Consider the following 26,724-nt stretch of genomic DNA (forward strand, 5'->3'; position numbering starts at 1 on the left):
TCATGAACTCAGCCCTGGGTACATCAGTCCAAAGTCTTTGTAAAGGCACGTGTGACATCTCCTATAAAGATGGGCTCTGTAGATTGACAGGCTCATGACAAGGGCCTGGGAGGGGTCTGCTGTGCAGTGGTTAGGAGGCTGTTCATTGGCCTCGTCTGCTCCCGGCCTGCTGCATGGAGACAGGTTTTACATCTCTTCCTTTAATGGAGCAGCCTGGGTGGCTAACATTCACGGCTCCCCAAGTGCTTCTGTGTGAGCCCAAGGTCTATACCTCCCACAGCCCATGGTGGACTAGCACACCCTGTGTGGCAGTGTGGTCCAGGCTAACCTGGAACTCTCAGCAGTGCCTCAGCCTCTGGAGTGCTGGGATTAAAGGTATAGCCAGTGGGCTCAGCCTGCCACTACTTTATTATGGCTTTGTGACACCGGCTGACTTGAACTCACAACCCTCCCTTTTCCTGCGACACTACAAGCATGCTAAATCATTTAAAACTTTTTAAAGTCCTCTCATATGTCTCCTTTAAAAATTGATTTTGCTGCCGGCAGTGGTGGCGTATGCCTGTAATCCCAGCACTTGGGAGGCAGAGGCAGGTGGATTTCTGAGTTCGAGGCCAGCCTGGTCTATAGATTGAGTTCCAGGACAGCCAGGGCTACACAGAGAAACCCTGTCTCAGAAAAAAAAATTGCCACACCTTGTCCTTGAGCCTTAGGAAGGGGACTCCTCGGCAACCCTTTGTCTGTAACATTGTTGGTTGTTTTCATAAACTGGCTTTCCTTGGAACATGCTGCAAAACCAAAATATTTACATTGACAGAGAGCAGTGGACTGAAGAGCGTGCACAGCCAGCCGGCTCATGAGCCGGGGCTCCGCCACAGAAAGTACAGCTGTGTACGGTGGCTCCCTTCCCAGCCCCCTCCCAGCCGGCCGGGTGGGGCGGGGCCGGGGGCCAGCCTAGGCTACTCCTGATCTACCTGCCTCCACTTCCCAAGTGTTAGAATTAAATTGTTTAATTAATTTTTCATTTTTTCCATTTTATGTATATGGAGGTTTTGCTTGCAAATATTTCTGTGTACCACGTACACACGGTACCCACAGAATTCAAAAGGAATTCCCTGGAACTGGAGTTGCAGATGGTCACGAGCTGCCCTGTGACAGGAGCAGCCGGTGCTCTTTGCTCTCCGCCCCTAATTAATTTTGTGTGTCTGTGTGTGTAGTGTGTGGGTGTGTGCACCCCTGTGGGCGTGTGCAGAGATCAGAGGATACTGTCTTGAGTGTTTCTCTCTTACCCTCTGTCTTTTTTTCTGAGGCAGGCTCTCAGTGAAACCTGAAGCTCCCCATTTTGGCCAGGCTGGCTGGCCAACAAACTCCTGGTGTCTACCTGGGTCTGGTTTTGTTTCTGTTTTTCATAGGTCCCAGAGATTTGACCTTCTGTACTGAGCCACCTCCCCAGTCCTGGCACTATCTTAATAACTTAAGTTTTGATGGTGTTTCAGTGAACCTTAGGCTAGGGTAAGGCTGCTGGTAGAAATTCCCCTCCCTTTTTTCTACTTAAGAGGACAGTGTGTACAGTGTCTTTTTTTTTTTTAGTAGAAAAACTGGAACTAATGTGAAAACTCATTTTGTTTAGGAAAGGCATCTGCTAGTCGGGCGGTTGGTGGTGCCTCTGGGAGGCAGAGGCAGGCAGATTTCTGAGTTCCAGGACAGCCAGGGCTATAGAGATTCCCTGTCTTGAAAAAAACCAAAATCCAAAAAAAAAAAAAAAGGAAAGGCATCTGCTACTGAGCCAGGACCAGGTCAGAAAAGAACTGATTCCCTCAGGTTGTCTTCTGACACACATACACACACACACACACACACACACACACACACACTAAGTAAATATAGAAGAATTTAGATACATACAGTAACAGCTAAGATTTATTGCTTTTATAATATTTAAAGCATTCTCCAAAATAAATGAGCCTGTCCCCTGTAAATCCCCAGCCCCTGCAAGGCCATCCCAGACACTGTTCCTTCACTATTGGCGACTGCTGCCCATTGGTGGTTCATTCTTTTTGCTGACTTGTGTTATATACTAGACTTACTACTGTCCCTCTGGATTTCAAACAGGGTTTACTTTTTGGCTTTTTAAAAAAGATTTATTTATTATTCTATGTAAGTACACTGATCTGTCTTCAGACGCACCAGAAGAGGGCACCAGATCTCATTATGGATGGTTGTGAGCCACCATGTGGTTGCTGGGAATTGAACTCAGGACCTTAGGAAGAACAGTCAGGGCTCTTAACCGCTGAGTCATCTCTCCAGCCCCACTGGTTTTTAAAATTGTTTTAGTTGTTACTCATTTTTGAGGGTCCCTGTGTAGCCCTGCCTACCCTAGAACTCTCTGTGTAAACCAAATTGGCCATGAATTCACAGACATCTGCCTGCTAAGAGCCAGGACTCAAGGCATATGTCATCACACATGGCCTAAATTGTTTTTGAGACAAGGTTTCACTCTGTAGCCCTGTCTAGCCTGGAACTCACTAAGTAGGCCAGGCTGGCCTGAAACTTACTGTGGCTCATTACTTGTGCATCTCAGGAGGAATGTGTGTGCCGCCATGCCTGGGCAGGGCGAAATGTTAAAGCCTGCAAACTGTACCTCATTGGATGACCCAGGGCTTTGGGCGCCCACATTTAGAATCTTCTGAGGTTTTGAGGGATTTTTACAATTCGTAAGTTTTTCTCATAATTTTTTTAGCCTTTCCTGCATTTTCCTTCTGCTAAAGGCCTGTAGCTGGGTAATGCAGTGAATGCATACGTTTCTAACTAAACAGTATCTGCAAAACCAGAGCCAAGCATAGTGAGTCCAGCTCACTGCTGTGTACAGTGGCTGGCCATGAACTCCTGACCATTCTCCTGCTTCTGATTCCCATGTGCCCAGGGAGACGGTGGGGTCCAGATGTTTACAGCTCTGTCTAGTTTTCATGAGAGATCTGGGGGTTCAAACTCAGGGCGTTAGTCTTGTAGGTAAGCAGTTTACCTACTGTCTTAGTTACTGGTTCTATTAAAATGAAGAGACTCTCTGACCCAGGCAACCCTCTGCCCCCGCCCCAGGCAGGATTTCTCTGTGTAGCCCTGGCTGTCCTTGAATTCTGTGATCTACTTGCCTCTGCCTCTCAAGTGCTGCGTGGGATTAAAGAAAGCTTTTAATTTCTTTTTTTTTTCTTTTTTTTTCTTTTGGTTTTTCGAGACAGGGTTTCTCTGTATAGCCCTGGCTGTCCTGGAACTCACTCTGTAGACCAGGCTGGCCTCGAACTCAAAAATCCGCCTGCTTCTGCCTCCCAAGTGCTGGCAAGCTTTTAATTTCTTGCTCACAGTTTCAGAGACTTAGTCCATTATCATCTTGGCAGGAAGCATTGCAGCTCACGTGGTGCCCAGTGGGGGTGGGGGTCTGTCGCCAAGAGACCCTGGCTTGGTGGAAAACTTCAAAGCCCACCCCCAGGGACACCCCTCCTCCAACAAGGCCACGCCTCCTAACCCTTATGATTCTTTTCAAATAGTGCCACTCCCAGATGACTAAACAGTCTGTCTGTATGCCTGTGGGGCCGCTCTTCAGACCCGCCGGTTCCCTCTCCTGCCCTGACACCTTCAGCTTCCTTTCTCCTACACACTACAACCGAAAACATAATCCTGCTCTTTTCTAACTTAGTGTCATTTCACAAGAAATCCAGTGAGTCTGGGGGAGAATAAGGTGGAAAAGACCAGTTACTAGATATTGATTATTGCTGTCTTTAGTGGTTTACGTAAAGTGCTGCCTGTTTGCACCTGTGGTGTCTGTCACTCGCTCCCTGGAACAGAGTAACCTGGAGAGGCAGCTGCAACAGTGGCCTTTAGGCTTCCTGCGTGGCTTCCTGCTGTCTGGCTTGCCTCATCCCCTCAGAGCTGTCCCAGCCTCCATGTACTGGAGACAGCTCCACTCTCCATCCCTGCTGCCGTCAGTGCTCATTCCAGGACGATGCGCTAACAAGTTCACCTGGAAAGTCAGGAGCCTGGGCCAAGAAGTATAAGGGCGTTCATGCCGCAGGTGGCTTTTTTTGGGGGGGTTGGGAGAGATTGGATTTTTTAGATTTGATTTTTTTTAAGACAGGGTTTCTCTGTGTAGCCCCAGCTGTCCTGGAACTCACTCTATAGACCAAGCTGGCCTCGAACTCAGAAATCCGCCTGCCTCTGCCTTCCAGAGTGCTGGGATTACAAGCATGTGCCACCACTGCCCGGCTCGCAGATGTATTATTATTTTGATATTAGTGTTTGTGTGAGTGCCTGACGGGGGAGGGGCGGGGCGTGCCAGCTACAGTGCATGCGTGGAGCCCGAGGACCACTATGTGCAGTTGGCTCTGGGATTGAATTCAGGTTGCCAGGCTCCTATGGCAAACACCTTTACCCACTGGGCAATCTTGCCAGCCTCTGTAATAGGTCCCTGCACTGAGCTCCCTAGAGCAGCAGACATCCCAGAGGGTGACATCCTGCAGTTACAGACATGCCAGCCCAGAACCACCATACTGCAAAAGCATGGAATGACAATGATTAATCCTAGATGACAGTAAATGCTACTCATCCTGACGCCGGCCTGTGCTGCATGCCCTTGATAACAGCAGTTAGGAGACAGAGGCAGGCAGATCTCTGTGAGTTCAAGACCAGCCTGATCTACATAGTGAGTTCCAGGACAGCCAGGGCTATGCAGAGAGAACCTGCTCAAAAAAACTAAAGAAAAAACTGTTTCTTATTCTGTCAGTAGTGGCTATTGCCTAGTCAGCTTGCTGACTTGGGTGCCCATTGGAAACTGTTCATTAAATACAGTAGGTAAAGTTTTCAGTATTGTTTTTGGTCCTACAAAAATATGCATCGTGGTTATATTTTTTCTCTTGAAGCAGATCCTCAGTATATATATATATAGCCCTGTCTGGCCTGGAGCTTGCTATGTAGACAAGGTTAGCCTCTAACTCACAGTTCTGTGATCAATGGCTTGTGCCACCAAGCCTGCTAGGCCTTCTGCCTTATTACATGTCATGCGTACTGGTTTGATGTCCAAAGCCCCTGAGTAGTACCTGGTACACAGTGGGAGCTGAGTGTTCTTACAGCCACTGAGCAGCCTAAGACTGACTGACTGGCTCACAGAAGCCTTCCATTTCCTAAGCTCTTTGTCACGGTTAAGGGAGAGCACCCCTCTCTTCCCACTCTTGGGAGACGCTCTGATTTCATAGTTCATGGTGATGAGCGCCCCAACTGTTCAGAGTTTCAGTTACATATACCGTGTGTATGCGCTGGTACTTGTACACCATGATGAGGTTGGGGTTGGAAGGAGTCGGCTCCCTCCTCCCACCGTGGAGGTTCCAGACGGACGCTGAGCCAAGGCTCCTGTTTTGTTTCTTTAAGACAAACTCTTTTTCTCAGTCCAGGCTGGTAGCCCTAGCTGGCCTCAAATTCTAGACAAGTCTCCTGCCTCAGCCTCCCAAGGGCTGAGATTATGCACAGGGGCACATCTCACCACATCTAGCTCCTGGTAGATATTATTGAATTATTATTTTGTATTATTATTGAAACCTCAGTGGTAGGAGGCTGAGGAGATGGCCCAGTGGGTACTAGCTAGCACTTACTGTGTAGGCATGAGAATCTGAGATGAAATCTACAACATACAAGTAAAATGTTGGGTGTGGCTATGTGTGCCTGTAACCCAAGTGTGCTAGGGTGGAGGTGGGCAGATCCTAGCAGCTCCTGAGGTAGAGAGAGGCCAAGGCCAGTCCAGAAGCTCACTGGCCAGCATCCTAGGGAGGAGCCGGTCTTAACTATGACAGAGTGAGGAAGGCAGAGAGTGCCCTGCTGTCCTCTAGTTTCTGTGTGCACAGGAGTGCACACCCACAGAGATGGGTAACATTTTAAAGACCCTGCAGGGCCTTGGTGGCTTTATCTACCTACACAAGAAACAGTTCAGAAATATAGGGTTAGCATGACAGCGCAGTCTAAGCGCTCGCCGCCAAGCCTGAACGTGTGGGTTCTGTCTCCTCCATTCACACGGTAGGAAGGGATAACTGACACCCAGAGGCTGCCCTCTGACCTTTGCATTGGTGTGGCTTGAACATAACTGCATGCACACATGCATGCATGAGTAAATTAATGTAGTTTTCTGTCTCTTTGGACATAATACATGAAACAATGGATTTTAGACACTGCATGGGAGGTAACCCGGAATACTGATCCCTGAGAGGGGACCTGAGTGAAGAACCTTTAAGTTCCCAGCCCACTGTGAGGCCTTGGCACACAGTGGGGCAGCAGGAAGGTGCTGCACCGAGTCCACTCTGAAAATCTGCAGTCCTCTTTTGATTGATCCCAGAACCTACTTACAGGTGGGAGGCGTAAGCTCACGTCGAGAGGCATCCTCTACCTCCACAGAGGCGCGTGCCCTGGCCCACACACATCTAGATACATCAGGCACACATGCAGCTTAGAAATGTTAGAGCAGAGAGGGTGTGGTGGTGCATGCCTTTAATCCCACCCAGAACTCAGGAGGCAGAGGAGGAAGGAGGTCTGAGTTGGAGGCCAGCCTGGTCTACACAATGAGTTCCAGAACAGCCAGAGTTCCACAGAAAAACCATGTCTCAAAAAAACAAAAACAAACAATTTAAAAGCAGTCAGGCATGGTGCGTGCCTTCTAATACTCTAGAAGCAGAGAGAGATAAGCAGACCTCTGTGGGTTCAAGACCAGCCTGATATGCATAGTGAATTCCAGCACCCTCTTAAAAGACAAGAACCCAAGATTTAAAAGGATCAAAAATTCTTTTAGTAAATCACTGCATCTTAAACCAAAAGATATCTATATGGATATAAAAATGCCCAGCACCTGGGGCTGGAGAGATGGCTTAATGCTTAAGAGCGCTGGTTGCTCTTACAGAGGACCCAGATTTAATTCTCAGCACCCACATGATGGCTCGCAACACCTGTAACTTCCAAGGACCAGATGCCCCTCTGGCCTCCCGTAGTGCCTGGTACTCATAACAAGCAAAGTTCAGGTAAAACCCCATACACAAAAATAAGTTTTTAATTAAAATATATTAGGCATCAGGTAGTATAAATTTAACATGTACAGATATGAGGCCCCCTGTGTCAGCCCTTGTCTGTCCCAGCTACTCAGGAGACTGAGACAGGAGGATGTATGTGAGTTCAAGGCCACCCTGGCCTACAGAGTTCCAGGACAGCCAGGGCTACACAGAGAAACTGTATTGAAAAACCGAAAAGAAAGGAAAAAAAGGAAGAATCACTTGTCTAGAATTCAGTCAAGACTGAAGAGAGGAGTGCCATTTAGCAGACCCAGACATAAATGGTGGACTTCGTGGGGGAAGTGGTTACCACTATTTTACACAAGCTTAAAATGTTAGAGGAGAGGCCTGGGCTACACCTCAGTGATAGAGCATGCACAGCAAGCCTGAGGTCTTGTGTCTGTCTGCAGCACCGCAGGACAGGTGAGACCACAGAGGGGAAGTGAAATTCAGTAAATCAAGATTGAAAAAGAGACCCAAGTGTGAGCGCAGACCTGAGTTACAGCTAAAAGCATCCCCAAAGCCTAGCTCAGCGCCTCCCACTCGCAGCCAGCCACGGCCCTAGAGAAGCAGATTCCTGCCTTTTTGGACAGCCAGCCTAACTACTCAACAAGCCTTAGGACGGGGAACAATGCTGTCTTTAAAAAGGAAGGCAGACAGCGGCTGAGAAACAACACCTAAGGTTATCCTCTGCCCCCCTACACACACACCCCAGGGGAGCACGCGTGTGCGCATACCCACACACACACCCTACGGGAGCCCACACACACACCCTAAGAGAGCACACACACAGACACACACCCTAGGGGAGCGTACACACTCTATGAGAGCACCCCCCCACACACACCCTACAAGAACCCCCCCACACACATACACCTTAAGAGAGCATACACATACACAGGCCCACACCCTACAAGAGCACACACTCACACATCCTATGAGAGCACCCACACCCACACACATACATTCTACAAGAGAGCGTGCACGAGCCGCACACACATACACACACACACCCTATGGGTGCACCCACACACAGTTCTAAACTTTTTGAAACAGCGGGCAGAGGGCCAGGACTGTAACTCAGCTGGCAAATGTCTGTCTAATGTGCTCTAACGGGGCCATCCCCACACCGTGGGGAGCCAGGTGTGGAAGTGCACACCTGTGATCCCAACTCTTCAGAAGGTCAAGGTCATCCTGGGTTACCAATTGGTTGTGGGTCCAGCCTGGTCTATAGGACACTCTTATCTAAGAGAGAGAAGAAAGGAAAGGGAAGGAAATGAGAAACCTGTGTGAATCTAGCAGATAAGACCACTGCAAAAGAAGACATGACACAGGGTTCTAAATTTGATTCCCTGACCCCCACCCAAAACAAAACAGCTACAAACAAAAACAAAAAACAAAAACAAAACCCCAAACCAGACAGGGTAAAATAAGGGAGGAGATAGTTCCACTCCCCTTTAGATTGCCAAGTCCCCTAGTGGAACTTCAAATGGTTGAATCCCATTTCATAGCCTCCCAAGGCCATGTACTGCTTCTCCTCAGCCCCTCAGCCCCTCAGCCCACCCTTGACAAACTAAAACAACAAACAGAAACCCAGGAAGAACCCAGAGCGTGCCCACATGGAGAGAGGCTGCTGTTCTCCACACATGGGCGTGACATGCGTTCTCTGTCACTGTCTCTCTCTCTCTGTCTCTCTCTCTCTGTCTCTCTCTCTCTCACACACACACACAGTGTGCCACCACCGCCCAGCGAGAAAGCTGCTCTTTCAGAGGGCTCAGGTTCACTTCCCAGCAACTACTTGGCGGGTCATCTGTAACTCCAGTCCCAGGGAGCCAAGTCTCTCTGGCCTCCCCAGCCAGCAGGTACCCGTGCTACACTTCCCTGCAGACTCTCAACACAAAATAAAAATACATCTTGATTTAAATCTGGGGGGCGGGGGGAGTTTCTGTTTGGTTTTTATTGTGGGGAGTGCACGTGTGGAGGTCAGAGGGCAGCTTTATAGAGATGATTTCCCCTTTACACCCCAGTGTGGAAACTTTATGAGGAGCTCATCTCTTCAAACTCTGAGGTAACAATCTCAGTGCTTTGAAGTGCTAGCGGGAGTGGCTTGTGATTCCCTCACAGAACCACGCTGAGGATAAAGCCCAAGTTGCCAGCTTGTGTGGCAGATGCTTCAAACCACAGAGACCGGGCTGGAGAGATGGCTCAGCAGGTAAGAGCACCGACTGCTCTTCCAAAGGTCATGAGTTCAAATCCCAGCATCCACATGGTGGCTCACAACCATCCGTAAAGAGATCTGACACCCTCTTCTGGCATCTGAAGACAGCTACAGTGTACTTACATATAATAAATAAATAAATATTAAAAAAAAATCCAAAAAACAAAAAACAACAACAACAACAAAAAAAAAAAAAAAAAAAAAAAAAAAAAAAAAAAACCACAGAGACCTCTCACAAGCCCTTTGTGGTTGAGATAGGATCTCTATGTAGCTTAGGCTGGTCTCGAACTCACAGAGCTCTACCTGAGTCTCCCTTGAGAGTGCTGAGTGCAAGTGTGTGCCACCAAAGCCAGCTGTGGCCCTTTAAAAAGTAGAATTCTCAGGGTTCCCTGACTATGAAGACTCAGCGTTCTACCCACAGGCCAGAGAGGGTCGCCTGCCTGCTTAGGTTTTCAAATCAGGTGTTTGACAAGTGTCACTGGCGCGGTAGAGGAGACTATGCCCTAACTTAGTCCATCTTACAGTAGAGACTTGGTTGGCTGGGGGAAACGCTCACTGAGTCACCTGGCTTCATCCCCCACTGTCATATATGCATGTATAATTGTCCTATTGTGACTACTCAGTGAGCAGCTGTCACTTCAAACTTTGAGGTAACAATCTCAGTGCTTTGAAGTGCTAGGAAGAGACCCTCGTGGGTGGTGTTAGCCCTTTCGGCTTGAGTTTCCCTCACAAAATCTGTCAAATAGACTAAGGGTGTCACCGGGGACATATTTTTTGGGGGGGGGGCAGGGAGGTTTTTCTCATATGTTTTACTGTGTATATGTGTGCTGTGTAGAGTGTAGTGTGTGTGTGTGTGTGTGTGTGTGTGTGTGTGGCGGCTAGAGGTCAGCTTTGGGTGTCAGTCCCCAGGAGTCACCCACTTTATATTTTAAGACAGGATGTCTCACTGGGACCAGGAGCTTGTATGCTGAGATGACAAGTCAATGAGTGCCAGGTATCCTCCTGCCTCTGCGCACGCCAGGATTGGGATGACAGTGTGTGCCACCGTGCTCATCTTGTTACATGGGTTTCAAGAATAAAACTCTTTACCTGCTGAGCCACTTCCTTAGCAACCCCGTTCGCATTCCTCTCAACCCGTCTGTATTTGTGCCTTAGACACTGGGTTTGGTGACACTAAAGGTCAGACCTGGTCAGACCTAGACTTCACGTGTGCTGGGCCACTGAGCCAAGTCTTCACTTTAAAAATTAAGGGTAGGAGGAGCAGGCGTGATCACCCATGCTTTTAATCTCTCTCAGGCAAAGGCAGGCGGGCGGGCGGGCGGGTGGGGTGGGGGGGTATGTGTGTGTCTCCACAGTGATTTCCAGACCAGCCAGGGGTACATAGTGAGACTCAATCTCAAGAAAAAGAAAAAGTTTATGAAGATACAGGGATTCTTCATTTGAATAGCCATGTCAAAGTAAAGAAGTAATATATACTTTATAGGCCTAAAGATACATCATAATTGGACAGTTTATTCCGTGTGATTGTGACGTCTGGGAGGCGTGGTTTATAATGGCATGAGCTGTAGCTAATGCCTGTTATCAGGACATGTCTTCTGTTTTGTGGCCTTTGTTTGAGGCAGGTTCGTATGTAGCCTAGGCTGTCCTGGGACTCAGTAGGTAGAACAACTTGTCCTTAAACCTGCACCAAGCCTTCTGCCTGGGCCTCCGCCTCCCAAGGCCTGAGAATACAGATGTCACCATGTCACCATGCCTGGCTGTGTAACAGATCCAGCATATCCATTTGATGATAGTTTTCCTCTTTCCTTCCCAGTCTTGTTTCCAGAAGTCATGTGTGCAGGAACATCGGTGCCAGGATGACCTCAAATGACTCACAACTGGGTCCTAAGGAGCCCATTTCTCATGGCTGCTTTTAGCTTCGCTTCTCCCACCCTCCTCCCTTCCCCTCACCCATCCTCTCTCCTCGCCCTGAGCTCTGCTTACAGGAGTATAATCAGCCCAGTCACTCCGCAACCCAGGAGGGTCCCACATCAGGAAACTTACCCTTGCACAGTCTTCTAGAGTAGAGAAAGCGCCCTGCCCCGTGGCAGGAGGGAATTCCACATCTGTTAGGCCTTGTGATTGGCTTGGGGAAACTAATGGGAGAAGGAAGTTTGAACAGAGGAAAACCTCTATAAGGCTCGTCCTTCCCCCTGCTGTCCCGGGCTGTGCCCCTCCTCTGGGCATCTCTACAGGATTTCATTCCTCCGTCCAACTGCCGTTCACAACTGCCCTTTCCAACTGCTCCAGAACTCTTGGCCCTGGCGTTCTGTGATGTAAATTATTCCACGCATGGCTTGAAATGGGTGAGAAGCAGGGTTGCCAGGTGTCGGATCACTAGTGTAAGTTGACTGGCTCTCGGGGGAGAACCACTCCTGGAATTTGTTCAGTTGTTACAGTCTGGGCCAGAGCTGCGCTGGCCATGCTTGCGGCTGCTGCAGGCAGGGAGAGGGAGCTCCGAGCTGCAGTGGGGAGAACTTGTGCTGCAGTTTCTGCTTTAAACATTCCTGGCCCAGCTATGGACTATTCGGCATTGGACTTAGTAGTGCTGCACTGGGCAGCCCAGGCCCCTCGACCAGAACTGTATGGCCTGCAGCGCAGGGCCTCCTGGTCCTCTCCAAATGCGGGGAGAACCCACTTTTTGCCATCCTAGAGATCACTAAAATGTGTTGAGAAATCGGAGTTGCTCTCAGTGCTTAGAAGCATCCAGTCACAACATTGAAGGACTTGAGAGTCTGAGAGCTTTTGTAAAGCAGAATTTTTTCTCTGCTCTCACTCATTCTCCATTTAATAGCGTAACTCATGCTTCATGGTCCTCTCGGGAGTCTGCCTGTGGGAGGTGGCTGCAGCTATCTTAGATGTGTCTGGAGTCTTTGGACCTCTAAATTGAAAACTGGTTTATAGTAAAAACAATTTAAATCAAAAACGTATTCAAGTAACTATTCATTTTACATTTTTTACCTTTATTTTTATTGGCTTTGTTTTTGACATGGGGTTTCATGTAGTCCAGGCTGGCCTCAACCTCATCATATAGGCAAGGGTAGCCTTCACCTCCTGATCCTCCTGTCCCTGCCTTCCAACTCCAGGCCACAGGTGCTGGCCACAGGTGCTGGCCGCAGGTGCTGGCCACAGGTGCTGGCCACAGGTGCTGGCCGCAGGTGCTGGCCGGCACACCGGATGTGCTCCCTATTTGTGGGCTTATCTATGAGTTAGGGTCTCGCTGCTGCCCAGGCGAGCCTTGAACTCTTGGACTCAAGTTCCCATCCTCCTGGGTCCTACCTGAGTAGCCAGGACTACTGGCAAATGACACTGTGCCCACCAGCCACATTTCTCAAATGGCAGACTTGACAGGTGACTAGGGAGAGCTCCCATGATGACAGTTCCTCTGCGCTGCTCAGCGCACAGCCACAGCTCCGCTGCAGCCATATTGCTGGCCGCTCTGCTCAAACTCACTCCTTGCTCTCTCCTTGCAGTTGTCATGGATGATGACGACGACTCCTGTCTCCTCGATCTTATTGGGTAAGATGCTCCTGCGGGGCCCAGGGTGGACCGCTTGTGTGAGGTGTGAGGAACAGAGAGCTCACTAGCTAGCTTAAGCTCCTGGACTTTTAAAATAAAAAATAATAATTTACCATGGTTACAGCACTGGGACAAAGAGGTAGTTTTGTTGTTTTGCTTTTTTAAAGATTTTATTTATTTTATGTATGTTAGTACACTGTCATTGTCTTCAGACACCAGAAGAGGGCATCAGCTCCCATTACAGATGGTTGTGAGCCATCATGTGGTTGCTGGGAATTGAACTCAGGACCTCTGGAAGAGCAGACAGGGCTTGCTCTTAACTGCTGAGCCCTCTCTCTAGCTCAAGAGGTAGTTTTACACATGGGTCATAACTCAGCAATCCATTCCTTTTGGTTTTACTTATTTTAAGTCTCACGACGCCAGGCCAGGCCTGCTTAGTTTTAGCCTTCCCACCAAGCAAGGGCAAGGTTCTGAGTGTAGTCCCCGGGCTGAAGCAGTGCTTCCAGGAGGCAGAAATGTAGAAAATGGTTTAAGGTGGGAGATTTTACTCAGGCTAGTGTGTCATTTCTTTTTGCCTTACTAAAATATCAACAACTATTTAAATATAAGTAGTAATATTTACTTGTTTTCTCTGTCTCTCTTTTTTTTTTAGAGACCCACAAGCATTGAACTATTTTCTGCACGGACCTAGCAGTAAATCGGTAAGTGACAGGCAGCGTCTCAGGCTTGGCTTTTGTTTGTCCAAGCCCTGCAGTAACCGCCATGTTGAATTCGCCCTTTGCAGAGCAGCGATGATGTGACGAACGCAGGGTATTCTGCAGCCAATTCTAATTCGATTTTCGCCAACTCCACGGTGAGTTCTGAAAACCAAACCTGAAGCCTTCCTGTCTTGAGGAAACCTTACAAGGGAGGTTTCAGTTGCCTTTGTAGAGTGCTAAGAATGATTACCTCCCCTTTTAATTGACAGGAGAGGAAAACCTTTGTCAGTGTTCTGTTTCTCATAGAATCAAGTTCTTAAGATGTTTACCTTGCCTGTTTCCTGTTGTTTCTTTCTTTTTTTTTTTTTGGATTTTTTTTTTTTTTTTTTTTTTTTTTTTTTGGTTTTTTTTCGAGACAGGGTTTCTCTGTGTAGCCCTAGCTGTCCTGGAACTCACTTTGTAGACCAGGCTGGCCTCGAACTCAGAAGTGCCTCTGCCTTCCAGAGTGCTGGGATTAAAGGCGTGCACCACCACCGCCCGGCCTTGTTTCTAACTTTCACTTATTTTGTGTGTGTGTGTGTGTGTGTGTGTGTGTGTGTGTGTGTGTGTGTGTGTGTAAGAGGGTTTACGTATGTGCCTCCTGCACTGCAGCGGTCAGGACGACGACAGCCTGGAGTCTCCCAGGGAGACAGCGGTCAGGACGACGACAGCTGTCTCCCAGGGATGAAACTCAAGGCTTTGTGGGGAGCCTCACCCTCTGAGCCGTCCCTGTACCCCAGCACTGACAGCTTTCTGAGCCTTCAGCCTTAGGAGATGAAGCCAGTGTTGTGACGAGAGGAAGGCACATTAGAATGCTTTGAATCTTGTCATAGGAGCTTTAAGGAGACGTTTTAATTATAGTTACTTACAAATAATGTCAGTGTTAAAAGCAAGATACAGGAAATGACCAGCACTGTTGAGGGGTAGTGTGTGCTTGTCCCTGGGGCTCATACAGATGGCATCTGATGCCTACAGTACTTGCAGGAAGCGGTTTTACCGTTAGCTCTGTCTTATAGACAAGGGAGCTAAGGCACAGAGAGGTTTATACAGCTAAGAGGTGCAGCGCAGCACTGGATTCTAATTTGCCCCCCACCCCCGCCCCTCCCCCACCCCTGCCTCTACAGCCCAGATTGTTAAGCTCTGGGAGAGTAGACGGAAGAGTCTTACTTGGAGACTCTCAGATCACTGTGTTTCGGGGCCGGGGAAAGGCCTCAGTAGGTGGGAACACTTGCTGGGCCAGAATAAGGACCTGAGTTCAAAATCCCCAGGACCCATGTAAAAAGCTAGGCCTGGCTGCAAAAGTGCCTCCAACCCCCGTGCTAGGGTCTGAGGCAGGAGAGCTGCCGGGACTTCTCCGCAGCCAGCCCAGCTGCAGCTTCAGGGGAGGCCCGGGCTCAGAAGCCGGACAGTCCAGTGTGATCACCAGCTCTCAGCCGTCTTGGCCATCTACATGCCAGTTACGGATGCCAGCCACCTGCCTCACTTCTGCCTCTATATTTGCTCCAGAGAAAACGATTTTCTTGTTCTCAGTTTCTTCTTCTTCTTCTCTCTCTCTCTCTCTCTTGGTTTTTTTGGATTTGATTTTTTCGAGACAGGGTTTCTCTGTGTAGCCCTGGCTGTCCTGGAACTCACTCTATAGACCAGGCTGGCCTCGAACTCAGAAATCCGCCTGCCTCTGCCTCCCCAGTGCTGGGATTACAGGCGTGCGCCACCACCACCCGGCTCCCCCTGCCTCGCAAATGGTTCTTTGAGGCCTGCTGCGAGGTAGCCGGCCTGGGCTCTAGTCCTTCAGCCAGTAGGGTTTGCAAATCAGAAGGCTTTTTTGTTGTTCTTGTTCTTGGTTTTTTTTGGAGACAGGGTCTCTCATATAGCCCTATAGACCAGGCTAGCCTCGAACTCAGAGATCGGCTTGCCTCTGCCTCCCGAGTACTGGGATTTAAAAGCATGTGCCACCACACACAAGCATACTTGTTCGTTTGTTCGTTCTTTCTTTTTTTCTTTTTTTCTTTCTTTCTTTCTTCCTTCCTTTCCCTCTTTCATTTTTATTTATTTAATTTTGTTAGTGTTTTGTTTTGTTTGAGGCAGGGTTTCTCTGTGTAGCCCTAGTTGTCTTAGAACTCACTCTATAGACCAGGCTGACCCTGAACTCAGAGATCCGCCTGCCCCTGGCTCCCAAGTGTTGATACTTAAAGGCACACGCCACCACTGTGGCCGGCCACCCCCTGAGCTAGAATACTTGTTCTTGATCGGTCTGTTTTTAGTTTTCCTTCTCTCTGTTTCTTTTTGATTGTACTGAAGTCCACAGAGCAGAGCCCCGCCCCCAGGCTGGGGGCTGGGCTGTACAGCTTGCCTTCATGCACGATGTCTTTGGTTCCTTTTCCAGAACAGCAAGTTAAATTTTTTTCTCTCCAGCGTCTCTTCCTGGGTCTGCACTGTGGACTCTGGATTGTCTGTTCCCCAGGGGTTCCTTAAAGATGTAACTAACACATTTGCACATATCTAGAAGCGTTAGCTTTTTGTTTTGAGTTAACTGGGTTTTGTTTGTTTGCTCATTTGTTTTTAGTTTGAGATAGTTTTCCTAACTGATTGAGTGGTAACAAATAAATATTTATAGGAAGTCAGAAGAGCATTCATTTTTGCATCGGAACTCACTTTGCTCTGCTCTGGTCTTCTGGGGCTATGGGGTACTTCTTGGACATCTAGCAAAATGATAATCAGGGCTCCTCAAACCCATTTTGACTTCTCGGTGTACAGTGGTCTGGACATATACCCCCTGGGCTGAATCCCACTAAAACCTTGGAAACAACCTGAAAAACAGTTTTTCTGGGAGTGCGTATCACCAGTGGGATCCTAGGATCAATCCTAAGTTAGCACCACGCCTACCCCCTCAAAAAAGGAAGGCTAGCTGGTAGCGCATGCTCAGGAAACAGAGGCATTCGCATCTCTGTAAGCTAAAGGCCAGTCTGGTCTACTGAGCAAGTTCAGGACAGCCAGAGAAACTCTGTCTTGAAAAGCCCTCCCCCCACCCCCAAAAAAGGGAATAAGTGTGCCCCAGGTACTCAGAAACAAGCTCATCTCCAGCTGTCCTTAGTTATGTCGTCTTATCTGTCTGTCTGTCTGTCTACATCTATTTTGTTTGTTTGTTTGTTTGTTTTGTTTTTGAGGCAAGTCTTACCCTAGCTCTAGCTGTTCTGGTACTCACTGTGTAGATCAGGCAGACGTTAAACTCACGGAGCTCCTCCTGCCGCAGACTGCTGGGTTTAAGGCCTGCGCCAGCATGCCCACTTGTCTTTATGATGAGACAGAGTCTCACAATGTGGCCTCACCCTTGCTGTTAGCCCAGGCTGACCTCAAATTCCTGGCCATCCTGACTGAGCTTCCGTGCTGAGACAGCACGTATGAGCCTCACCTCAGCTAGCTTTTTGTATGTTCCCTATAAAATCATTTGTCAAAGCAATGGCCATATAGACTATTCAGCATAACTAAAGAAATAAAACAGGAGAAAGAAGGTAGGCAGTTTGGAGAAAGTTGTGTTTTTGAGGAGGACTGCAGGCTCCAGATCAGCCCAAGTAGGACCTTGTTTCCAAATAACAGCAAACATAAACCCAGTGTGCCCTGAAATCTTATCATTAAACTTTATATTCATATTCATTCAGGAGAGGGATTTGTAAGTGTCCCTTCTGAAGGTCCATGTGCCTTGTAACACACTGACTCTGCCTTCCAGAATGCTGACCCTAAGTCGTCCCTCAAGGGTGTAAGTAACCAGCTCGGAGAAGGGCCCAGCGACGGGCTGCCCCTTGCGAGTAGCCTTCAGTTCCTTGAAGATGAGCTTGAGTCTTCTCCTCTCCCGGATCTCGGCGAGGACCAGCCCTTTGACATTCTTCAGAAGTCCTTGCAGGAGGCCAATATCACTGAGCAGACTCTGGCGGAAGAGGCGTATCTGGACGCCAGCGTAGGCTCAGGCCAGCAGTTCGCGCAGGCCCCGCTCCATCCGTCCTCCTCAGCACCCTTTACTCAGGCTTCTAACGTTTCTAATTACTCAGGTCAGACCCTGCAGCCTGTCGGGGTGACTCATGTGCCTGTGGGAGCATCGTTTGCAAGCAATACAGTGGGCGTGCAGCATGGCTTTATGCAGCACGTGGGGGTCAGTGTTCCCAGCCAGCACTTGCCTAACAGCAGCCAGCTTAGCGGCTCTGGTCAGATCCAGTTAATCGGGTCCTTTGGTAATCAGCCTTCCATGATGACTATTAATAACCTAGATGGCTCTCAAATCATATTGAAAGGCAGTGGGCAGCAAGCCCCGTCCAATGTGAGTGGGGGGCTTCTGGTTCACAGACAGACTCCTAACGGCAGCTCTCTGTTTGGGAACTCCACTTCCAGTCCCGTAGCACAGCCTGTCACCGTTCCATTCAACAGCACAAATTTCCAAGCATCTTTACCTGTGCATAACATCATTATTCAAAGGGGTCTCGCACCAAATTCAAATAAAGTCCCAATTAATATCCAGCCAAAGCCCATCCAGATGGGTCAGCAGAATACTTACAATGTGAACAACCTTGGAATCCAGCAGCACCACGTACAGCAAGGGATCTCCTTCGCTTCCGCAAGCTCGCCGCAGAGCTCTGTGGTTGGTCCACACATGTCTGTGAACATTGTTAACCAACAACAGAACACGAGAAAGCCTGTCACCTCCCAGGCGGTGAGCGGCGCCGGGGGCAGCATCGTTATCCATTCCCCCATGGGCCAGCCTCACACGCCCCAAAGTCAGTTCCTTATACCCACAAGCCTTTCTGTCAGCTCCAACTCGGTGCACCATGTCCAGACTATAAACGGGCAGCTTCTTCAGACCCAGCCCTCCCAGCTCATCTCTAGCCAAGTGGCCTCCGAGCATGTCATGTTGAATAGGAGTTCTTCTAACATGCTTAGGACCAGCCAGCCGTATTCTGGACAGACGCTTAACAGCCAGAGCACCGCCGTCCAGCTGGTGTCTGGGCAGACTTTTGCCACCTCTGGAAGCCCCGTGATAGTCAACCATGCCTCTCCTCAGATCGTGGGAGGACAGATGCCCTTGCAGCAGGCCTCACCCACTGTGTTACACCTGTCACCTGGGCAGAGCAGTGTTTCCCAAGGAAGGCCAGGCTTTGCCACCATGCCCTCGGTGAGCAGCATGTCAGGACCTGCTCGGTTCCCTGCCGCCAGTTCAGCCAGCACTGCCCACCCCACTCTTGGGCCTACGGTGCAGTCGGGGTCGTCGGGATCAAACTTTACGGGAGACCAGCTGACACAAGCGAACAGGACTCCAGTGCCCGTCAGTGTGTCCCACCGTCTTCCAGTCTCTGCTTCCAAATCTCCCAGCACCCTGAGCAGCACCCCGGGGACCCAGCAGCAGTTCTTCTGTCAGGTCAGTGACGGGCACGTGTGCAGTGGGGACGTTCCTGTTGTGTTTATATAATTATAGAATTGTCACCTTAGGTGAAATGTACTTAGTAACTTCAGTTTGTCAATTTATGGTTGATCATTCTTCCTCCCTTTTAGTGAAAGGCTCTTAGCTGTTGTAGAGTGGGGCACTGTAGAGTGAAGACTCTGGAATCAAACTGGATTGGGGGCCAGTGAGTCAGCAGGTGATGACATTTACTGTCACGCCTGAGTCTCAGCCCTGGGACACACATGCTATGGCAGGAATACTGCACTAGCTTCCTGTCTATCACTGAGATGACCCACCAGGACCGGAAGCATGGTGAGGAGGAGCGGGTCACACTTCCATGTCAGAGTGCACCATTGAGGGAATCAGTGTGGGAAGGCAGAGTTGATCCCTGGAAACCTGAATCAGTGCATAGGGCATGCAGGAGCTGCCTCCTGGCCTGCTCTCTATGGCTTGCGCAGCTGGTTTGGTTTGGTTTGATTTGATTTGGTTTGGTTTGGTTTGGTTCAAGACAGGGTTTCTCAGTGCAGCCCTGGCTGTCCTAGAGCTTGCGCTATAGACCAGGCTGGCCTCAAACTTACTCAGACCCACCTGCCTCTGCCTCTGTGTGCTGGGATTAAAGGCATGCACCACTAAGCCCTGCTTCTCAGTTTGTGTTGACTTGACAAAAACTTTACTCCAAGTATTCACTTGTGCACACGCACATACATACACGTACATACAAACGCACACATATAAATGAATGCATTATATTTTCTAATTCTTGAATTTGAATCTAGGCTTCATGAAGTAAAAGCAACCAACACAATCATGCCTACAAACTTAGTTTCCATGAGGGAAGTGGGATAATAGTATTGTCACACAGTGGAGTTCCTAGGCGGCAAGCAGTATCTGTGCAGGGCACTGTCCTGAGACTGACTCTAACCAGGCCTCGCCTCCCACTGAGGCCATCTTATGAATCCATCAAAGTGTTAGTCCATTGGGCAGGTCAGAGCCTCCAGGATGAACACACTGCCCAAAAGACCAACGGCTGCAACCACGTCACTACAGTGGGGGATTTCAGCTGGGTGGAGTACGGCAGCTGCCTGTGAGCTGGGGACCATGCCACTCCACAGTGGTCACTGGCTCAGCCCAGAGGGAGGCATGGGGTGGGGGGTGTGCATCCAGCACACACACCCCCTTTGACCCGTGCCTGAGCCAGCCCAGTTGGTAAGATCACATAGACATCATTGCTGAAAAGCCCTCCAGTGCTCCTCCGCTTCTGTCCTCTTCTTGGCAGACATTTCCTTTTCGGCTCCTCATTCTGAGCATGCTCCGTAGGGGTCAGACGCACCCTCAGTGAGAGTGTGTCCCCTAGCCTAGTGCTTGAGGCCTGAGTTCAACACAGCACAACACAGCACAACAGTTGGCATCAAGCACTAATCACACCCAGGTCTTCTCCCGCTAAGAGGACTTACCCCAGATCCTGCTTCCGCCCACACATCTGCCTCCTCCGTCTTTATTTCCACAGCCTTCTGTTCACTCAGGAGAAACTTTAGAACAACAACAGATTCTCCTATGTGTGCTGTGGGTTTTCTTGTTGATTTGTTTCTTAGTGTCTGTGGAAGAGCTTAAACTCACATTTCAGTATGAATTGTTTACATGTACAGATACCGGTCTTTTAGAAGCCATATACCTTTGATTTAGTGATCACACTAAGGTTCACAACAAGCAGGCTTTTATGACTGGGCTGGAGAGATGACCCAGCTGCAGAGAGCATCGACTGCTGAGTTCAATTCCCAGCAACCACATGGTGGCTCGCCACCATGGGACCTGATATCTTCTTCTGATGTGCCTGAAGACAGTTGGCAATGTAAAAATTTAAGAAAACATGTAGAGTTTAAAATAATTAAAATCTAGAGTGTCTCAGCGATTAGGAAAACTGGCTGTTTTTGCAAAGGACTTGAACTCAGTTCCCAGCACCTGCATGGCGGCTCCCAGACACTTTGTAACTCTAATCCCGGGGAGATCTGACCCCCTCTTCAGGCTTACATGGGCTCTATATATGGTGCACAGACAAAACACCTATATACATTTAAAAAGGAAAAGGAGGAGCCAGGTGGTGGTGGCGCACGTAATCCCAGCAGTCTGGGAGGTAGAGACAGGCGGATTTCTGAGTTCGAGGCCAGCCTGGTCTACAGAATGAGTTCCAGGACAGCCAGGGCTACACAGAGAAACCCTGTCTCGGAAAAAAAAAAAAAAAAAAAAAAACCAAATCCAAAAAAACCTTAAAAAAAAAAGAAAAGAAAAGGGGGGCTGGAGAGATGGTCAGTGGGTAAGAGCACTGACTGCTCTTCTAGAGGTTCAGATGCCAGCAACCATGTGGTGGCTCACAACCATCTGTAATGAGATCTGAAGCCCTCTTCTGGTGTGTCTGGAGACAGCTACAGTGTACTTATATATATAATAAATAAATCAATCTTAAACAAACAAACAAATAAATAAATAAGGGAATGGGAAAGACAGGTCTCGGAAACAGGAAGGAACCATCCTGAAGGCCTTGCTCCCTTCAGCCCCCCTCCTCAGCCGCCGGGCTGCAAGAGAAGGGGGGGCCTTTCATTTGGTGTGTGGCGTTGAGGCGCATCTCCCTCCAGCAGAGGCGCCTCACACTGCGTTTGTTTCTTCGCACATTTGGTTGTTTTAGGGGGTTGTGTGCACACATGCCATGATCGCCTGTGGGGTCTCCTCACAGTCCCTGGACCCCGGAAAGCAGACTCTGCTCAGGCTTGGCAGCAAGTACCCTAACATGCCAAGATCTGCCGAGCCCTTGGGGTGTGTGTGTGTGTGTGTGTGTGTGTGTGTGCAAGCACACACTGTGCCTCAACCCTCACTCCCACCCCTCTCCCCAGTCATCATTCTTCGTCTCCCTGTTTTGGAAAAGTACAAAGCCGTTATTTCCTGTGGTGTCCCTGGGTTGGGCTGCTGTGAGTAAACTCAGGGAATGCATTTTCAGGCCTGTCAGATGCTGAGCCCTCAAGACTCTGTGATTGCTTGTCCCTGTACCATTAACTTCGAGCACTGACTGACTACCAGGTTTCTCCACTGTGCTTGCTTCTGCTGGGGCGAGGCCGGGCATGCCCGTGTTCCAGTCCGTGAGAGATGGAGGCAAGGAGGAGCATCAGGTGTCAGACTAGCCTTGGCTACAGAGTGGACCCTAGGCCACCCTGGGCTACCTGAGACCTTGTTTTTCACAATAGAGAAATACTTGAGACTCTATAGATACGCAGATTTCTTTCAGACTGACTGGTCTAACCTTCCAGTGGCATTCCTCACTGTCACTACAGTGTCCCCAGGTGGGGACTTTACCAGAGCTGTTCCGCGCTGATCCTGTATTCTGGGCAGTTTTCCTTCTCCTCTGGTATCATTTATAGGCTCTTGTTCCACACTATGTTCTAGCACACAGGAGGCTGAGAGGATTGTCACAAGTTCAAGGCAGCCTGGGCCAAGAGGAACAGACCCTGACTCAAACATAAGCTGCGCAGTGGATACAGACACAGATATAGAGTGGCACCCAGCAGAGCAGAGCGCACAGACCGTCTACCTTTCCCACCCCGCCTCGCTAGGCCTGGCTCTGGCTAGGCTTTCAGGTTCCCTGTGACACAGCCTCTGTGCTCACCGACAGGTGACGCGGCTAGACAGGCTGTTCTCTGCATCACACTGCACGCTGCACTCCATTATATAGCTTGAGATCGTACGTATTGCTCTGCTATGTTTTTATTGTAATTGATTATCTGTTTTCACCTATAACACGGCCATTTCCCCTGCCTCCCTCCAATGGGAGGATCATCAGGCTCACTGCCCAATTCTTGTGTATGAAGCTGACAAGAAGCCTCTCCTGGAAGCTTCAAAATGGTTGTTTGTGAGTTTTGTGCAGGCTGAGGGAAGTAGGCTGTTGGTGTCACATCCAGGGTGTCCCTGCTGACAGTTTTCAGGAGGTCCCTTCTGGAGTGAAGGGATGGCGGCACAGCCTTGAGGGCGGCGTGCACTACAAGGGCAGTGAGTAAGTCGCCTGCCACTGTACCCGTGGCACCAAGAGTGACTGCTTTATAATTGCTGTGTGGGCTTTCTGTGGAGATCCTGGACTGTTGTAATGAACAAAAATATCATTATTCCATTATCAGAAGTGTGTACTGTTTATGTTTGTAAAGATTTTAATTTAGCAAGTATTTTTTAAAGATTTACTTTATTACTTTGAATTTGTCCATGTATGCATTTGTGTAGAGGTATGAACACAGGTGCCAGGGGTAGCTAGAGATGTCCGTCCCTGGAGCTGGAGTCGCGGGCAGTGGGTGCCAGCCAGGGTGGGCACTGGGAGCTGAATGCTGGCCCTCTGCCAGAGCAGCAAGCTCTTAAACTACTGAGCAAGCCTCCCAGTCTCCTGACGCAGCGCTTTAATAATCTGTATGGCTAATGCTGTGGGCCAGTGAGAGCGCTCAGCGGTTAGGCAGTGTCTGAGTAAGCCTGGAACCTGGACTGGTCCCTGAAACCCATGTAACAGTGGAAGGAGGGCAGGAGGGCAGGGCCCACTCCACAGTAGTGTCCTACACACACACACACACACACATAATAATAATAATAATAATAATAATATACTTTTAGCTGTTATTGTTCAGGAGGACTACATTTCATGTTCAGTGTGGGTGGTTCACTAGCTTTGCTCCAGGCAGTCACAGAGAACAGGAAGTCTCCTCACTCTCCTGCTCTCCAGTCGCCACTCGCTTGTAGGTGTCCCCCAGAGCCTGGGCACAGTCTACCTCCCAGTCTATAATGCAGAGGCTCAGAGCCACGGAAAACTGTTCACCTGGTGTCTGTCTCCCACAGCCGAGATTCTGCAGTATCTGCGCTACTTGTACTAAGGGTCCATGTGTGCCTGTATAGTGTGCACAAGAACAAACACATTTTTCTCTGCACCATTTCAAAGTCCCGACTGTTTGCCTGAAACTTCTTGAGCATCTCCTGAGAACAGGGGCTGCACGCCATTTCACGTTGTTACTGCCCCACCCAGAGATTTAACACTAAGTCAAATAATGTCAGATTTCTTTGAGTCAAGACATTAATGCACTTTACAATAGATTTTCACCCAGAATTCAATCAGAAAATATCGTTTGCACATTGGTGACTTATGCCTTTAATCCAGTGGTTAAGAGCACTTGCTTTTCCTAGAGTTCGATTCCCTGCACCCCCCTGGGACAGCTCACAACTGTCTATAACTCCAGTTCCAGGTGACTCTGCCATTTCTGTCCTGGAACCCACTCTGTAGACAAGGCTGGCCTCAAACTCAGAGATCTGCCTGCCTCTGCCTCCTGAGTGCTGGGATTAATTTTAAGTCATGCGCTATCATACCCAGAAAAAAAAAGTCATCATTTTTAAAAAGACTTACGGGCCTGCAAGCTGGCTCAGTGGGTGGAGGTGCCTGCCGCAAAGCGTAAGCGCAGTCTCTGGAAGCCACACGTTGACAAGAGAGAACCACATAGGCTGCCCTCTGATCACCACATACACGCTGCAGCCGGCATGTGCTTCCTGGGCCCTGCAAATGTAAATAAATACATACTTGGACAAGGTAGATAAAACAGTATAATGAGCCAGAATCTTCAGCTAGCATTGGGTGTGGCCCAGATGTGCTTTGGGCTCCTGCGCATCTGTACCTCCCCACTCTGTCCCTGCCTTGCACTCTGATGCCAGTCTGGTCTGCTCTCTTCTCTGCTCTGGTTATTTCTCTGTGCTTATCCTGCTTCCTTCTTCTCGGAGCTCCTGTTGTCCCAAGGGCAGCCAGAGCCCCTCGCACAGGTCACCCACCTCGCCGAGCGCTTCTCCCTGGTGGAGGTTGGTTGGGAGGGCCTTGTCTCAGCCTGAGACCCCGGCTGGCCTCTTCTGCGGAGCCCTGTGAGCTGAAGCCTTAAAGCCCAAAGTAATGCCAGGCTTTGTGGTCTTCCAAGTGGATCTAAAAGTAAGAGTCAGTGATTAAGCAGGTGGTTTTTCTGAGAATTTATCTTGTCAAGCAAAAACTATGGTAGGTCCAAACCTTTTCAGAGCTCCAAAAGATTTAGTAGATCTAAAATTCCTTGAGAGCCAGGAACCAGCGTACACCCTTAAGGCCTTGTGTGAGGGTGCGGGTGCGAGCTAGCGAGCTGGATTCTGTCTTGGTCTCCAGCCCTGCCTCTCTCCGATCCCCTCCACTCCTGCCTTACTGTGTCTGCGGGTGTCCAGTTACACAGACTCGCTTTCTTTTTTTTTTGGGGGGGGGGAGGCATTTGGATTTGGTTTTATCAAGACAGGGTTTCTCTGTGTAGCCCTGGCTGTCTTGGAACTCACTCTGTAGACCAGGCTGGCCTTGAACTCAGAAATCCACCTGCCTCTGCCCTCCCAGAGTGCTGGGATTACAGGCATGTGCCACCACCGCCTGGCAAAACATTTTTAAGGCAGGGTCCCTTACTATGTAGCTCTGGATGGTCAAACTCACAGAGATTCACCTGTTTCTTCCTCCCCAGTGCTAATAGGCACCACCACACCCAGCTTGAAATTCTTTGAAAATCTCTCAAACATTCTCTCCATGATGGAGATATTGACGGTAATCAAGAAGGGCCAGATGACCAGATTATTTTTTTATCCTTTCCACGAAGCTGCACATAAGCAGCCCAATGACAGTCCCACGCCTCAGTGGAAGAGGTCTCACAGTGGTCACACAGGTGACAGTCCCACGCCTCAGTGGAGGAGGTCTCACAGTGGTCACACAGGTGACAGTCCCACACCACAGTGGAGGAGGTCTCATAGTGGTCACACAGATGACAGTCCCACATCACTGTGGAGGAGGTCGCACAGTGGTCACACAGGTGACAGTCCCACACCACAGTGGAGGAGGTCGCACAGTGGTCATACAGGTGACAGTCCCACACCACTGTGGAGGAGGTCTCACAGTGGTCACACAGGTGACAGTCCCACGCCTCAGTGGAGGAGGTCTCACAGTGGTCACACAGGTGACAGTCCCACACCACAGTGGAGGAGGTCTCATAGTGGTCACACAGATGACAGTCCCACATCACTGTGGAGGAGGTCGCACAGTGGTCACACAGGTGACAGTCCCACATCACTGTGGAGGAGGTCGCACAGTGGTCACACAGGTGACAGTCCCACACCACAGTGGAGGAGGTCTCACAGTGGTCACACAGGTGACAGTCCCATACCACAATGGAGGAGGTCTCACGGTGGTCACACAGGTAACAGCCCCACACCACAGTGGAGGAGGTCTCACGGTGGTCACACAGGTGACAGTCCCACACCACTGTGGAGGAGGTCTCACAGTGGTCACACAGGTGACAGTCCCACACCACAGTGGAGGAGGTCTCACAGTGGTCACACAGGTGACAGTCCCACACTATAGTGGAGGAGGTCTCACAGTGATCACACAGGTGACAGTCCCATACCACAGCGGAGGAGGTCTCACAGTGGTCACACAGGTGACAGTCCCACACAACCGTAGAGGAGGTCACACAGTGGTCACACAGGTAACAGCCCCACACCACCGTGGAAGAGGTCTCACAGCGGTCACATAGGTGACAGTCTCACACCACAGTGAAGGAGGTCCACAGTGGTCACATGGGTGACAGTCCCACACCACAGTGGAGGAGGTCTCATGGCGGTCACACAGGCCGCTGGATACTGTACCTTCCCTCTTTCCTTCCC

At 49.5% G+C, this 26,724-nt stretch overlaps 1 protein-coding gene across 3 annotated transcripts in view; it reads left to right on the plus strand.

The window, feature by feature from the left end:
- Bicral (BICRA like chromatin remodeling complex associated protein) overlaps positions 1-26,724 on the plus strand; it is a 90,925-nt gene that overhangs the window by 45,913 nt on the left and 18,288 nt on the right. For all 3 annotated transcript variants that reach the window (XM_052192061.1, XM_052192062.1, XM_052192063.1), the window contains 4 exons: positions 12,801-12,846; positions 13,499-13,547; positions 13,631-13,699; positions 17,308-18,984. In XM_052192061.1, the coding sequence (XP_052048021.1) occupies positions 12,806-12,846; positions 13,499-13,547; positions 13,631-13,699; positions 17,308-18,984 (1,836 nt within the window). In that variant the 5' untranslated portion in view covers positions 12,801-12,805. The remainder of the gene's footprint in view (positions 1-12,800; positions 12,847-13,498; positions 13,548-13,630; positions 13,700-17,307; positions 18,985-26,724) is intronic.

This window comes from Apodemus sylvaticus, chromosome 9 (assembly GCF_947179515.1).
Source record: "Apodemus sylvaticus chromosome 9, mApoSyl1.1, whole genome shotgun sequence".
Taxonomy (NCBI): domain Eukaryota; kingdom Metazoa; phylum Chordata; class Mammalia; order Rodentia; family Muridae; genus Apodemus; species Apodemus sylvaticus.